Raw genomic sequence first — 16,006 nt, forward strand, 5'->3', positions numbered from 1 at the left:
TTTTGGCAAGGATGTTCTAACAATAACACCTCTTCTGAATTGAGTGCAAAAAAAAAAAAATGTGGCAGTTCTAGAAATTCGAAATAGTGCTGTTTTCCCAATATGCCTTTTTGGAAGGTGGGAAAGGCCAAGGTTGTCCTACACGCATCTTCTTTTATTCTTGTCACATCTAAAAAGAACTAGCAGCTTCTATTTGCTAAAGCATCAGTGTGCGTTATCTCATCCAAGCCTTAACCACCACCCTATGAAATAGGTGCAATCATTATCTGACTGATGATGAAGTAAGACGCAGATGCAAAAGGTAAGTATCTTGTCTGGGATTATCCAGTTAACAAGTGGTGGAATCAGGATTTGACATCAGGTTGCCCACCTGGCCATCAGGTTGTCCACCATCATGAAGTCACACATCTATGTCATACGCTGACTGTCACGTTAGAGCTTGCTCTTCAGTCAAGCCATCTAGCCTTGTACCATTCTTTGGAGATGTGCATTAAAAGTTTCACTGTTGGAGAACATTGATATTCTCAGGCCCTGCAGAAGGCACGGCCAGAATCTATATATACCACATTTGCTGCTCCTGGCATGAAATATGTCCTGTTGGACTCTCCATTCAGATAATACAGTCATACATTCATTTCTGGTTGTCTGATCTCTCTCAACTTCCCATATCTGCATGCTGAGTAATGCTTGGGGTAAAACAAAGTCCCTCAGCAAACTGGCTGTGTCCCATGTGCCCAAGACACAGTGGGCACTTGGTATTCATGCAATGCACATGTACTGAATGAATAACTCAATCTATCTCCTTCCCTGATGAAAGGAAGAAAATTCTGATGCCCCGTCTTAACGATATACTGTGCTCCTCAGCACACTGAGTTTAACTTGCAAGAGATCAATGGCAATTAAAATTTGAAAAATAATTAGCGTTCTTTATTTTTAACTTGGACTGCCTTGTATGAAACATTAGGTTCATTCCTGATTAATTTGAGCAGACTTATCAAATATATTTTTTCCCCTATCCCCAAAGCAATCCTAATACCAGAGTTGTAAAATAGGCCTTTCCACTTATTTTTAGTTAGACCCCTCAGGGAGTCAACACATTTCTAGCATATTTTATCTTATATGAGTAATATCCAAAGTCCATGTCATACAAGAGATTTTGAGAGATTTTATAATCAACCACACTAACTCTCTCCTTTGAAAATGTAGAGTATAAGAATTCTAAAAGCACAGAATTTTAAAAAAGCTTTCACTATTCGGCAATGACACTATGTTAACCATTGGAGCTGAATACCTACTATAGTCTCCTGGCATTGTGATTTTAGAAGCCGTATCTTGTTTAATCCTCATAAATATTCTGGGATCCAGATATTTAAATTGTCAGAACCGTTAACTACACCCTTTCTGCCTACAAGTTCTCCTAAAGGCTTGAATAAAATATGGTTCTCACTTCTATCACTGTCTGTGGTCATTTTTACAAGTTCTATCTCATGAGACAACTTAATATGTTTCCCGATGACTGTTTCAGTTCTTTCGTTTTGGATTAGGATTTGACTCTTGCCTTGCTGCTTTTAGTGTTTTATTCCATTCACTCTATATACCCAAAAACTAATCATTCATTTATTCAGGTAATATTCAATTCCATACCATGAACCAGGCACTCACTATTCTAGCTACTTGGGATGCAATGATGTATCATAAAAACACACAAGGACACTTCCCTCTTGGAGTTTACAGCCTAATGGGAGAGACATAAATTATTCAAAGTATCATAAAAATAAATGTAAAATTGCAATTCTGATTCATACTAAGAGACGAGTTCATGGTGAAATGAGATACAAAAGGATGTCTGGAATTTCTACTTTTCAGAAATGGTAGACTAACCTGTAGCAGATAAAATTCTCTGAATATCTGCTTGCAGTTATGAGGACGAGCAAGATAGCAAGGCTTGAAGGGCCCAGATTCGGTAAAGGAGAAAAATTCACTGAGGCAAGTCCAAATTCTTCTCGTTTTTCCCCCTTCAGGTTCCCATGCATTTGTAAAGCTTAGCAGACATAGGAAGCCAGGAGGTAGAAGAGTTAAGAGAACAGCTTTATAGTGACTGGGATGTATAGAGTTAATATAGAGGTCCCAACAAGGAAGAAGGGCCCTAATAAATACCTCAAGCTTTCAGTTTGGAAACTGAAAGACTACACCCTGGAAATAAGGGTAAGTTCTAAAAAGACCAAGCCCTACAGAGACTAAAATCCAGCTCAACCTCTGTTGAAATATAATGATCTGCTGGTACTCTGACCATTAGCTAAAGGCTCATACAGCCTTTGTTCATGCCCCAAAAACCAGTGTTCAATGAAAAGTCAATATAAATCCCAAGAGAGAGAACTAAGAGGGGAAAAAAATGACCATAGCCATAGCCAGAGACCGACAGGTGATCTAGATATTAGAGTTATCAGGCTTTAAAGAACTGGGTTATGTCTTCCTATATCTTCTTTTTGATGTCTTCAAAAAGAGACACTAAGGTGAAGAACATCAGAAAACTGAAATCTATAGAGGAATAAAATGGAAATTCTAGATGTGAATGTATAATTATTGATCTTGAGAACTCAGCACAATGTGTTTGACAGCCGATCAGACGCAGATGAAGAGAAGATTAATGATTTGGAAGCTAAATCAGTGAGACTATGCACCCTGAACTACAAGGAGGAAAAGGGATACATAAAATAAAGGAACACAAATAAGACTAAATACATGCATGATTGGAGGCCCAAAAGGGAAAGGGAAGATGTGCAGATTTTAAACAAATTTTAAATAAATAATAAAATAAATTTGAAATAAATGAATACAAAATAAATAATAAATTATTAAACAAATAGAGAATTTTCCAAAGCTGATGAATAATATCTGTTGCAACAGATTATCAAGCACTATAAGCTCCAGATAGGCTAAACAGATACATAAAAACATAACTAACACATCTTTGTAAAATTCACAAAAACAAAACATAAAGAGAAAAATCTAAAAAGCCATATGGAAAAAAGAAAATCTCTTCCTCAAGAGAGTAAAATAATGACAAATAGTTTTATTTCTCCACAGAAATACTGGTGCTTTAAAAGTGCTCAAAGAAAATAGAACTGCTCATAACAGCGCAAACTTGCAAGTAACTCAGAGATCCATCAATGAAAAATATGTGAGTCAACTATGGTATTTTCATACATTACAGCATACCTCAATTAAAATAAATGAACTGCTTCTAACAACAGTCCTACAAATGAATTTCACAAACAAAATGTTGAAAGAAAAAAAGGAGACACAAATGGGTATATACTTCATGATCTCATTTATACAAAATTCAAAAACAAAACTATTCTCTGGTTTTAGGAACCATGATGGAAGTTTCCAGTGAGGAGGAGGAGTTAGTGATTGACATGCCATCAAGCACTGTTTCTGGAATACTGGTAATATTCTCTTGCTCCATCTGGGAGCAGTTAATATTCTTTAAGCTATGAAATTATTTGTCTTTTTTGTGTTTCTATTATAATTCACTAACTTAATCCTCATAGAAAAACAAACAATGGAGTAAAAGCTCTTTTCCTGTTAAAACCTTCTCTAACGTCAGTGCTCTGACAAATTGGATGTACAGATTTCATAATCATTTTGCTAAGATGGAGTTTAAAATGAATGCCCCTGCACCACCACCACTTCTGAAAAGATAGCACCTCCAAGGACCCCTGAAATGCCACCAATGCTACATTCTAATGTAAATTGTGCAAAAATACCTGTAAAAATTTTTAGGTCTCTAATACCAATAATGTGATTTTTCACACTCCTCTCTTTCCTCTTCTATCTGGTATTGCCTTCCTCTCTGACAATTGCTGAAACATAATGGGGAATTATATATTAAGCTCCTAGGTTCTGAAGCCAATATTATACAAGTTTATCTCTGGAGGAAATATATTCCTCAAATTCAAAGGCAGAGTTCCTCTTTGTGAAGCTACAATGGACTGAATACAGGGGAAATTATGTGATATCTATATTATCTTAGAACTTATAAAAAAAAAAGAAAAAGAACTATAAGGAACTTTAACTCTTTAGCCAGAAAGTATGTATTTTAATTAAATAGAAAGTTTCCCATTATTATTCTTTGAATTCAGCTCTTGGCTGAGAATGTTGCAGGATTTCTTACATAAATATAAAATATTCTGTAGTCTAAAATTGGAATAATTACTACTAAACCATATAATCCTGATGATGTTTAAAATATAGGTATATATCCCCAGTATTTATCCATGAGACAATCTTGAAAGTGAAACAAAAACAAAAAACAAAAGAGGTCTCTTAAACCAAGATCAAGCAGCATTAGAAATAAGCCAGACCCTGTGGCAGGACATATGTTTGGATGTCTACATGGAGCTCTTTGACCATGGAACTGGAGCTCTGTAAACCAGGACATGGCCCTGCTTCCCACACCAAAAACAAAATCTCTTCAAAGCCAACAAATACAGATCAAGGACTTATGTTGACCCTAACACCCTATTCCTTGGCTAAAATGAAGTCTTGTCTTCCCACATCTCTTGGCTATGCTTCAATTCCAACCAAAAGCTATCATCACTCTCCTTCTTTCTACAAATTGTTGCAAGAACAATCTCCTTTATTATGCTTAGCAAAATAATCAATCAGAGAAAGACAATTATCATATGATCTCCCTGATATAAAGAAGTTGAGAGGCAACATGGGAGGTTTGGAGGGTAGGAAAAGAATAAATGAAACAACATGGGATTGGGAGGGACACAAACCATAAGAGACTCTTAATGTCACAAAACAAACTGAGGGTTTGTTGGGTTTGTTTGTTGAGGGGGGTAGGGAGAGGGTGATGGGGTAATGGACATTGGGGAGGATATGTGCTATGGTGAGTGCTGTAAAGTGTGTAAACCTGGCAATTCACAGACCTGTACCCCTGGGGCTAATAATACATTATATGTTAATAAAAAAAATAAAAAATTTTAAAAAAAGAACAATCCCCTTGACATGCTCTAAGCTGTTGGTGGAGGAGGACAACTGATGATTCTGCTGGATGTTTAAAACAGGACACATCAAAAGAAAATCCAGGGCACCTAGGTGGCACAGTCAGTTAAGCAGCTGACTTTGGGTTTCAACTCAGGTCATGATCTCAGGGTGATGAGATTGAGTGAAGTGTGGGGTTGGAGCTCAGCACAGAGCCTGCCTGAGACTCTCCCTCTGCCCCTTGCCCTGCTCTTGTTCTCTCTCCCAAATAAATAATTCTTTTAAAAAAAAGGAAAGAAAAGAAAAGATCAGTAGCCACCCAGACTGTGACACACCACCACCAGTAAAAAGCTGATGCCTCCTGAGTCTTCTCTCCGGCAGCATTCCTGCGAATAGGCAGTCCCAACTGCTGATGACCAAACAGCAGGGGCAGATAAGGGATGCTGGGGAAGGCGGGGACAGCTGGTCTGCGGCACCCTGAATACAGTTAACTCACACTGTCCCTGCTCTAACACTGCCCTCTTGGTTTCAGGTAATAAATCTCCACTTCTTCAAGTGACAGGAAGTCGGAGCTCTTCTGTTTGCTTCAGCAATGGAAAACCAGGGAGAAATCAGCCTACCGAAAATGCAGAGCCGTTTGCCAAGGAACTCAAACAGCCACCTACCAAGTCAGCTATAATCCCAAATACCAGCATGGATTTTTGTTACCTGTGGATGGTCAAGATGAGGGTGACTCTAACTTTTTGTGCATTATAAGGTTTAGCAAATTCCCTACAATTTACAATTCCTTTTCTGTTCCCTATTCTAATCTGTTTTATAATTAGAAAAGAAAACAACAACAAAGCTTACTTAGGCTTTTAGCAGCAGCCCTTTTAAAGATATTTTAAATGATTCATGTGTTTGAAATGTTGCCTGCATTTTCACTGTGAGACCCTCTTCTTTACTCACCAGATTTGGGAGGGTGGGAAATGGAGCACATACATCAAGCAAGTGACACGTGTATATCAAAAGTGATTCTGGGGGCGCCTGGGTGGCTCAGAGGGTTAAAGCCTCTGCCTTCGGCTCGGATCGTGATCCCAGGGTCCTGGGATCGAGCCCCGCATCGGGCTCTCTGCTCAGCAGGGAGCCTGCTTTCTCTCTCTCTCTCTCTCTCTCTCTCTCTCTGCCTGCCTCTCTGCCTACTTGTGATCTCTGTCAAATAAATAAATAAAATCTTAAAAAAAAAAAAAGTGATTCTGGCTTCACCTAGATAAAACCTGCATCTGACTCAGAACATTTCTTGGAGTTTCTCATGGATCCTGGGAGACTGATTGATTCCTCATTTCCCATAATTTAAAAGTATTATCTGCTCAGTTTGAACAGGTGTTTAGGAAGATAGCTAACATCTCTTTAGTGCTTCCCTACTTGAGTGCAAATGTGATTTTTTTTTTAAAAATCCCCTAAACAATGGAAAGTCCATCTTCTCACATTTCCCATTTTATAGATGAAGAAACTGAGAATTTCTAACATAACGACAGAGGAAATCAAGTAGCAATCCCAGAATTTTGCTTCATGTCTACATGCTTTGAAATTTGCTTTTTTCCTCAGTCCTTCATATAACTCCCCACTGAGAAATGTCGCTGGTATTCTCTGTTTTTGTAAATTTCCCTGATTAAAGGTATAATACTAATAGTAGTCCATCTGAATTCAGACACTCAAACTCACAAATTACATCATATCTCCTCTGTCTACTCAGATACATTTTCTCAACCTTGACACTTCTGGTATTTGGGACTAGATAATTCCTTGGTGGGGGGTGGAGGCGGGTGGCAGGAGGCTTGGCTCCCTATCCATTGTGGGATGTTTAGCAACATCTCTGGCTTCTACCCGCCAGATGCCTACAGTACCACCAACCCCAAGCCATGACATTTGAAAATGTCGTCAGACTTAGCCAATATTCCCTGGAGGACAAAATCACCTCCAGTTGAGAACCACTGACTTAAGAAATCCAACCAGGAGACGGAGCCTTCGGAGCCCCTCCGCCCACACGTCTCCAGGTCCCCGAGCCTCGGTCTTCCTCGCCGCCCTACTCGTGGCCATGGAGTGTCCGCACCTCAGCTCCAGCGTCTGCATCGCTCCGGACTCAGCCAAGTTCCCCAACGGCTCCCCGTCGTCCTGGTGTTACAGCGTGTGCCGCTCCAACAAAAGCCCCTGGGTCTGTTTGACTTGTTCAAGTGTCCACTGTGGAAGGTATGTGAATGGCCATGCAAAAAAACATTATGAAGATGCACAAGTACCCTTAACTAATCATAAGAAATCAGAAAAGCAAGATAAACCTCAGCATACAGTATGTATGGATTGCAGTAGCTACAGTACATACTGTTATCGCTGTGATGATTTTGTGGTTAATGACACCAAGCTGGGACTGGTACAGAAAGTCAGAGAACACTTACAGAACTTGGAAAACTCAGCTTTTACAGCTGACAGGCATAGGAAAAGAAAACTTTTGGAAAACTCATCACTAAACAGCAAGTTATTAAAAGTAAATGGAAGCACTGCTGCCATCTGTGCCACAGGACTCCGGAATCTGGGGAACACATGTTTCATGAATGCCATCCTTCAGTCACTCAGTAACATTGAGCAGTTTTGCTGTTATTTCAAAGAACTGCCCGCTGTGGAGTTAAGGAATGGGAAAACAGCAGGAAGGCGAACATACCACACCAGGAGCCAAGGGGATAACAATGTGTCTTTGGTGGAAGAGTTCAGAAAGACACTTTGTGCTTTATGGCAAGGTAGCCAGACTGCATTTAGCCCAGAGTCCTTATTTTATGTTGTTTGGAAGATTATGCCAAATTTTAGGGGCTATCAGCAACAGGATGCCCATGAATTCATGCGCTACCTTTTGGGCCACCTGCACTTGGAACTCCAGGGCGGTTTCAACGGTGTTTCCCGCTCAGCAATTCTACAGGAGAATTCTGCTCTATCTGCAAGTAACAAATGTTGCATGAAAGGGATTTACAAGACAAACTCCCCAAAGACAGAAAGAAAAGAAAATGGAGCATCTACAGTTGTCACAGCTATATTCGGAGGTATTCTCCAAAATGAGGTTAACTGCCTCATATGTGGGACAGAATCTAGAAAGTTTGATCCATTCCTAGACCTTTCATTAGATATTCCAAGTCAGTTCAGAAATAAGCACTCAAAGAATCAAGAAAATGGACCAGTTTGTTCATTACGAGATTGTCTTCGCAGTTTTACTGACTTAGAAGAACTTGATAAGACAGAGTTATATATGTGCCACAAATGCAAAAAGAAACAAAAATCCACTAAAAAGTTTTGGATTCAAAAACTACCCAAGGTGCTATGCTTACATTTGAAACGATTTCATTGGACTGCATATTTAAGAAACAAAGTTGATACCTATGTAGAATTTCCCGAGAGGCCTGGACATGAAATGCTACTTGCTAGAGCCTGAGAACAGTGGCCCAGAGCACTGCCTGTACGACCTTGCCGCTGTGGTGGTTCACCATGGTTCCGGGGTTGGTTCTGGACATTACACAGCCTATGCAACTCATGAAGGTCACTGGTTCCATTTCAATGACAGTACTGTAACACTGACTGATGAAGACACCGTTGTGAAAGCAAAGGCCTACATCCTTTTCTATGTGGAACGCCAGGCCAAAGCTGGATCAGATAAACTTTAATACCTCCTTTAAATCATTGTTTTTGTCAAATATACCGGACAAACATTTCCAATTTTCCATAAATACTTGATCCAAGATTTGATTTCATTATGCACTTTTCAATTTCCTATTTTGGGTTTAGTTTTATTTTGTCAATGGTAGTGACGTATTGAACATGGGCACCAACTAATTTTTTTTTTTTTTTAGTTCTACCAGAAAACCTCAGCAGATATTTTGATTTGCTGCTTTAGTTGTAATAATTCAGTTTTTTATGTAGTTTCAAGAACTTAGTTCTATTTGACTTTTTTATATTAATGTTTTTGGTTCTCACTTTGAGGCACATTTACATCAATGCTTTGTTATGTTCACATGCTGAAAGCAAGATGTGTTCCTGATTGGGAAGAGCAACAGAACGCCTGCTGCCTTTCACAGCTGTGATGGAGATCAGGTTGATGGGAGAGCCAGGATCATGTGTGCACAGAACTTGTAGCCCACGGGATTTCAGTGACCGCTCCATAATCGTTCCTTTTGATTGTACAAGAGAACTGGGAGGGCATCGTTAAGCAGGTCAGGTAATTGCTGCTCTTAGTAGCTCTCAAGGTTGCTGTTTATCAGCACTAACTAAATAAATTTGTTGGTTCAGTTGTACCTGTACTGCAAATTCAAGAATTACTCCTTTTGAGTTTGTTTTGTTCTGGAAAAAAAAAAAAAAAAAGAAAGAAATCCAACCAGCACTTGAAGCTTCAGACAAGAGTTTATATCCTCTTCCCTTTAATTGAAAGCATTCCACAAATTCTAAGTGAATCCTTTCTCCCAGTTATAAACCATTAAAGGACTCAGATTAATCTATAACAAACTGTGCCTTCATAATACTATTCTCCTCTTTAGGAAGTTTAACAAACCTCACATGGCCCATTTGTAGTTGCATTTGTTTGGTGTTATCAGTGTTATTAGGCAATTTCACAAGATTTCCTCTCTCTGTATACAGGAGCCCTGAGACATGAAAGGGAGAGGAGCATCAGTCCTAAAAACAGAGAGAACTGGATTTTAATCCCATCTCTAACATTTACTAGTTATGCAATCATCAGAGAGTCTTCTTAAGGGCAAAATAAGGATTTTAGGTTTGAAGAGCAAGGCAGTGTTAAGGCTAAATATACCTTCAAAGTAACATTTCTGTGACCTCAAGCATATAGCTTAACCTCTACGAGGCAGTGTCTTGATCTCCTGAATGGTAGGTAAGATCATAAGAGTGTTTCAAAAACCATGGTTCTGGAAATTATTGCAAGGTCTATGACAGTGGGAGAGGTGAGTAAGCACAACCCATTATTCCACTCGTGATATTTCCACAGCACACTGACCTCCTCAATGTTCCTCCACAATGCTCCCTTAGCACCTGTGAAAGGCTACTCCTCTTGCCTCAAACCGACTCTCCCCAGAAGTTCCTATGGCTTTCCCTCCTCGACTTCCAGTCTATGATGAAATGTGAAACTTCTCAATGAAAGCAGACCAAAACAACCTCTTCCCAGCCTAGCACTCTTGACGAGATGAACCTATTCTAGTTCTTCGGTTGTGTGATATTATTATGTTCTTAATATTTTCATTATAAGGATGATGATTACATTATGTTTCTTGTTTGTTTTCTCACACTGGAACCTAAACTCCTTGAGAGAAAGAACGTTTCTATTTTACTGAAGCCAGTGCCTGGAAGAGAGGCTGGCACGCATTAGAAGGGCAACTCCGAGGGGCAAAGAGACAAGGACTGCTTAGTCTCCAGTTCTGATGGAGCAGGTCTGGTCTTTGTGCTTTTATCTACCGGGGACCCGGGAATGAGTTTCCATGGCAGTATTCAGGCTCTTTCTCTAACTGCTTCAGAAACAGTCCTACACACATGCAGTCCTTAAGTTTTCATTGTTTAACCTAATTTGGTTACATATCTCAGCATATGGCACATTCACTCGTCAACACCCTCATTCCACATCATATTTATTGTTTCACTGATTTTCATTTTGTTTTGAAGTAACAGGAAACTTTTTAAAATATAATAGTTCATAGTCAACACTGCATGTTTTACTATAAACAGTTTTCCCATATGTGTTTACTATAAACACATATGGGAAAACTGATAAAAGTTAAAACTAATGAAATATATTATTGTACGTTTGTTTTATGAGTTCAAACATATGATACTACAAAGTCAATCCATGAGAATAATGAGATCATTTCAATGAATAAAATCATTTGAGGTTAGGAGTTAAGCATGAGAACTAGTCTTCTATCAGCCTCAAGTGATTTATATCCATGTTTTTTGTTTTGTTTTGTTTTCACAATATTCAGCAGACTTTGAATCCGCTAAATAAGGTTGCTACAAATAGTAATATTTATTAAGAGCTCATTTGCCATCTCAGAATACTTAAATGTATCTTCAAAGCCATAAGAGCAGAATAGTAGAAAATGTGTTTCAGTGTTGAAAAACTATAAATGTTTAACAACTAAGTGCATCAGGAGATGCCTGGGTGGCTCAGTCACTTAAGCATCAGACTCTTCGTTTTGACTCAGGTCATGATCTCAGGGTTATGGGATGGAGCCCCACATCAGGCTCTCCGCTCAGCAGAGAGCCCTGCTCATCCCCCCCCGCCCCTCCCCCACCCAAACTTTCTCTCTATGATAAATAAATCTTTTTTTGTTAAAACAGAGATTGCATTATCGCATTCCTAATGACAAATAAGACAAATTGAAGCCCACGTGAGCTTCAAAGAAAGAAAATAATGAGGAAAATCTCAATATAACAAAAAAAGGGGGGGGGATTTCCAGCAAGGAAAGAGCTGGTGACAGGCAGTGGTGACAGGGAGAGCTGGGATGTGGTAACAGGGAAGGAGAGGAGGGTGTTGGAATCTTGACTCCTTGTCTTGAAGGCGCCACACTAAGCTGCAGGACCCCTTGGACCGACAGAGCAGTCCAGAGAATATAAGGTATTTGCTCATGTCTAAATACTCTTCCCTTTCTGCCTTGAATACTGTCAGAGCCTAAACAAATAAGATTAAGTCAACAGAGCTTAAAATATGTGTATATGCATATGTATCTCTCCACGTGTGCATATACATATATGTACATGTAGAGTCAGCATACATGATAGGTAAGTATGTATCTCTATAAAAACATACATTATGACCATTTATCTATGACTATGTATCTCTATAAAAACATACATTACGACCATATATCTGTGAAACTCTGTTCTAGTGATGCTTGAAACATCCCACATTCCTCTACAGGTGAACAGCCACCCTACCTACTACACCGGAAGGAGAAATACGTAAATATTCCAGTTGACTTGTGCAAGAGCATTCCCTTGATGCAAAATTCCATGGCTTGTTTTCACTCTACTTAATGTGCATATTGAACATAATCCTGAAGATTATATTATGCCGAGGACATGATTTTTCAGTTATGTGCTTGCCTCATGTCTCCTGCAGAATGAGTTGGGATTTAGTGTTAGAAGCAATTATGAGTTTCACACATTATGCTTATAAAGTAACAGAATATGTATTTCTTATACTACCTTATATACTGATTGATGAAGGGAGAACATATAATTTTATCAGTTGACTGTGGCAGCTGGTGAGTACATTTCATTTTCACTCATCCTCCAGGTAATAAAAAATAATGAATACATCACTATACTGTTTTATGTAAATGTTTCATGCAGTTAAAGAGTTATAAGGTCAAAATAAAACGTTAATGGCAGAGAAAGAAAGGCACAGTCTTAGAAGCAGAAAGGGGATATGTTTTCTGGTCTGTTATGAATAAGAGATTTCAGAAAAAAGATTCTACTTTGGTCTAATGGTGCTGATGTTTTAACTAGTCTAGGAGTCAAGCAACTACAGCCCATGAGCTAAAACTGGCTGACAACCTGTTTTGTAAATAAAGTTTTATTAGAACACAACAACAGTCATCCTTTATATATTTTCTATGACCGTTTTTTGTGCTATAATGGCAGAGTTGAGTGGCTGTAACAGAGGTGGTCTGAGATACTACCTGGCCCTTTACAGAATTTGTGGACCCCTGAGCTAGTCCCTCCCCTGCCTCCTAGAGGGTGTGGAGCAGGTGGCCCCAGGCAGCAGATTGGTCCTGAAACAGCTCTTACATTGTAGCATCACCATTAAAGGGTATGGAAGGTACAGTCCACAATCCCTCCCCCCCATAGCTGGTTCACCTGTTCTTCAGGAACCCAGAAAAGCGCACCCACAGGCCTGTGCCAAGGCTACCTTTCTTAGAACCCTTCTTTCCCTTAATGAGGGGAACCACCCGTGCCTGCCCCAGGCTTCCCTGTAGCTGCTAGTGTGACAGAGGCTACCGATGCCTGGGCAAAGGCTGCTGATCCTGGAGGCCAAGCACACTAATGTCTGTGTCAGTTGTGCCAATGTCTGATGTTGGGGACATGGTAGATAACCACACTGACGATGTTCCTGCTGTCGCTGCCAGAACGGCTGTCGTCGCTCGTCATACAATGGATGCCTCCATTGTCTGCTCATCACACAATGAGTGGTGCCACTGGGATGTGACTTGCACCACTGCCCGGCCCTGTGGCCAGTGCCAGTGCCAGTACAGATGGTGCCAGATAGAAGTAGAGTCAGCTGTTTTCATGTTCACTCTTTTTTTTTTTTTTCCCAAAAGCAGCCTGCTCAGGTAAGACTCATCTGGAGTCTGGGAGGATAGGGCCGAAAGAAATCTCTCCTCATCCTGCTGAATGATGCTTTGTCACGGGACCCAATTTCCACCCCGTTCTCTAGGCCTCACCAGGAATTCACTCCCATGAAGTACCCGAGGTCATCCCATAAATAAGTGTGGGCAGGTCCTCCCACCTTGTGACACAAAGGCCCTCCAGTTTTACTCAGGCTTAGCTCTTTCCTAGCGTGCAGACGACACTAAGCTGGAATGTGTGCTTTAGACCATGGGGTTTAACCATCTCCCTGGACTCTCTTGGCCATGGTCTTCTGCTTGATGCTCTTGAGGACCTTCTAGGAAAAATCGCCTGAAAACAACTACATTCTAATAGGCTACCAAGTGGGGGGAATGTTTTGATTTTCTTGAAGGGACGGCTGCTAAATTCAGCCACCATCCTTCTGGCAGGGACTGTGGCTTCATGAGTTCATGGCATAGGCAGTGAGAAACAGTGAGGTCTACCAGTGGCAGAGGAGCCTGGCTCACACTGGACATCTGGGGACGCCAGTATGCAAAGATGATATTGTATGCCAACAATGCTGAGCTCCTGTTCAGGGTGAACTGTTATTAAATAAAAGTTCAAAACAACTGGGTTTTTAAATGTGCACATGCACTTCTTAACTGATCAAACCCAGCCAGGGCATTTGGGGGGTAAGCCTCAATCTCTGCTTTTAGATATTCAGGGAAGCTATCATTTACTCGTAGCCATATAAGATAAATCGCATAGAAAAAAAAAACAGTTCTTCTAGAATTCCTGATTTTCTTCAGTCTTTTTGCATCTTTTCCTGTTGTACACTGCAGAGCTTATTGGAATTGCGGTAAAGTCCTTTGTGAGCATTAATGCCTCGTGCGTCCTGACATATATCCTACAGGCTTCCCTGTTGCTGATGAGGACTAGCACATTGCCTATTTAAGGGCCCTGTTGGTCCCCTGGAGTCCATGGACCTCTACACTGCATGTAAACAGCAGAGACAACCCATGGATGACCTCATATATTCAGGCTTGCTGCCTGGATAATTCCGTTGTCTTGGGATTCTGCCTTCCTGGTAATCTCCAGAAGGGCTGAGAATAACCCTGAGGTGTAGGGCAGCCAACATACGATGGAGAGAATATTGGACAAGGGGAAATGAGAATCCATGGAACATTCTTTCCCCTTCTTTCCCCCAAAGTGACAATTTAAAAGGAATTACAATCCAGAGGCACCTGGGTAGCTCAGTTGTTAAGCATTGGCCTTTGGCTCAGGTCATGATCTCAGGGACTGAGCCCTGCATCGGGCTCCCTGCTCAGTGGGAAGCCTGTTTCTCCCTCTCTCACTCCCCCTGCTTATATTTCCTCTCTCACAGTCTCTCTCTGTCAAATAAATAAAAATCTTTAAAATAAATAAATAAATAAAAAGAAGTAAAACCCATAACCGACATTTGGGAGACACACCATAGTCTGAGCAATCCGTCTAACTTTCACAGAGCTGTGACCTGCTGGGCAAACGAATCCCCTTGTCTTTGCTCTTCCTCCTTTCCCACTTAATTTCCTTTTCGTCTCACTTCTGCTTGCTGAAAATTGTTCTCCCCAATAAAATATTAGCACACAGCTTGTGCCTCAGGCTCTGCTTTCTAGGGAACCTGTTCTAAGACAATCCCAGCAGAATTTTATTTAGGTAGAAAAAGCATGTGTAGTTCAAATGTGTAGCACATGAGTCCTCAAGGTGTTAAACAGTATATAAATTGAAGAGGGTGGGGAGGTAATGGGGCAGGGGAGAAAAATAAGACAAAATAACCTCTAATTCCAACCCTTCCAGTACAGGGCCTTTCCTGAATCTCAGTTCCCTGACCCTAAAAGAGGGAAAAATCATAGCCTCTGGGCAGTAAGAATGAAATGAGATAATGGATAGGAAGTAAGATAGAGTATGTCATAGTTAATATATAGATCACCGAGTCAGGCAAACCTTGGTTGGAATCCCTGATCCATCTTTTACAATCTGTGTTAACTCTGGCAAGTCAATATTTAACCTTGATATAACATATAGTTCATATAAACATTGTGAATTACAAACAAAAGAATGCGTGCAAAGTGCTTAGCACTATGCCTGGAATAGGGCTGCTATTAAATATCATCTATTATTATTTTTTAAATTATTTGTGATGTTGAAAGCATTACACTAACAATAGTTATTACTACCTCATTATAATTTTGATGATTTCCTTTTTCATATGCATTTCCATCATTTACATGAAACGGAAGATATGACTTTCACAAATGAAATGATCCCTACAATAGGAATAAATGACCGGATTATAGGATCTTCCATTTAATTCTTGAACTTTTGCCACAATGAGAAGCTGTACAATGGTATTTGTGGAACTGAAGTAAATATAATATGGAAATGAGGCCTAAGATTCATGAAGCTTCTTTATGTGTCAGGAACTAGTTATTAAGAAAAGATTTTTATTCGAGGAGCTTATGGTTCAGAAAGAAAGACAACAGTGGTAATTTATTCAACTGCGACAAGATAAATATGAGGTATTATAATACCAGAGAGACACCTAACTTAGTATGAGTGGTCTTGACCAATTGGAGTTATACAAACAGCCTTTTTAATAATAAAAGCTGACATAGGAGACAGACACGTT

At 40.0% G+C, this 16,006-nt stretch overlaps 1 protein-coding gene across 1 annotated transcript; it reads left to right on the plus strand.

The window, feature by feature from the left end:
- The first annotated feature begins 6,997 nt into the window (after nucleotides 1-6,997).
- On the plus strand, nucleotides 6,998-9,311 carry LOC125089763 (ubiquitin carboxyl-terminal hydrolase 3-like). The gene is given in 2 exon segments (XM_047712203.1): nucleotides 6,998-8,409; nucleotides 8,411-9,311. Coding segments are annotated over 2 exon segments (1,605 nt in total). The 5' UTR covers nucleotides 6,998-7,072; the 3' UTR covers nucleotides 8,679-9,311.
- The last annotated feature ends 6,695 nt before the right edge of the window (nucleotides 9,312-16,006 follow it).

Source organism: Lutra lutra, chromosome 17 (assembly GCF_902655055.1).
Source record: "Lutra lutra chromosome 17, mLutLut1.2, whole genome shotgun sequence".
NCBI lineage: Eukaryota > Metazoa > Chordata > Mammalia > Carnivora > Mustelidae > Lutra > Lutra lutra.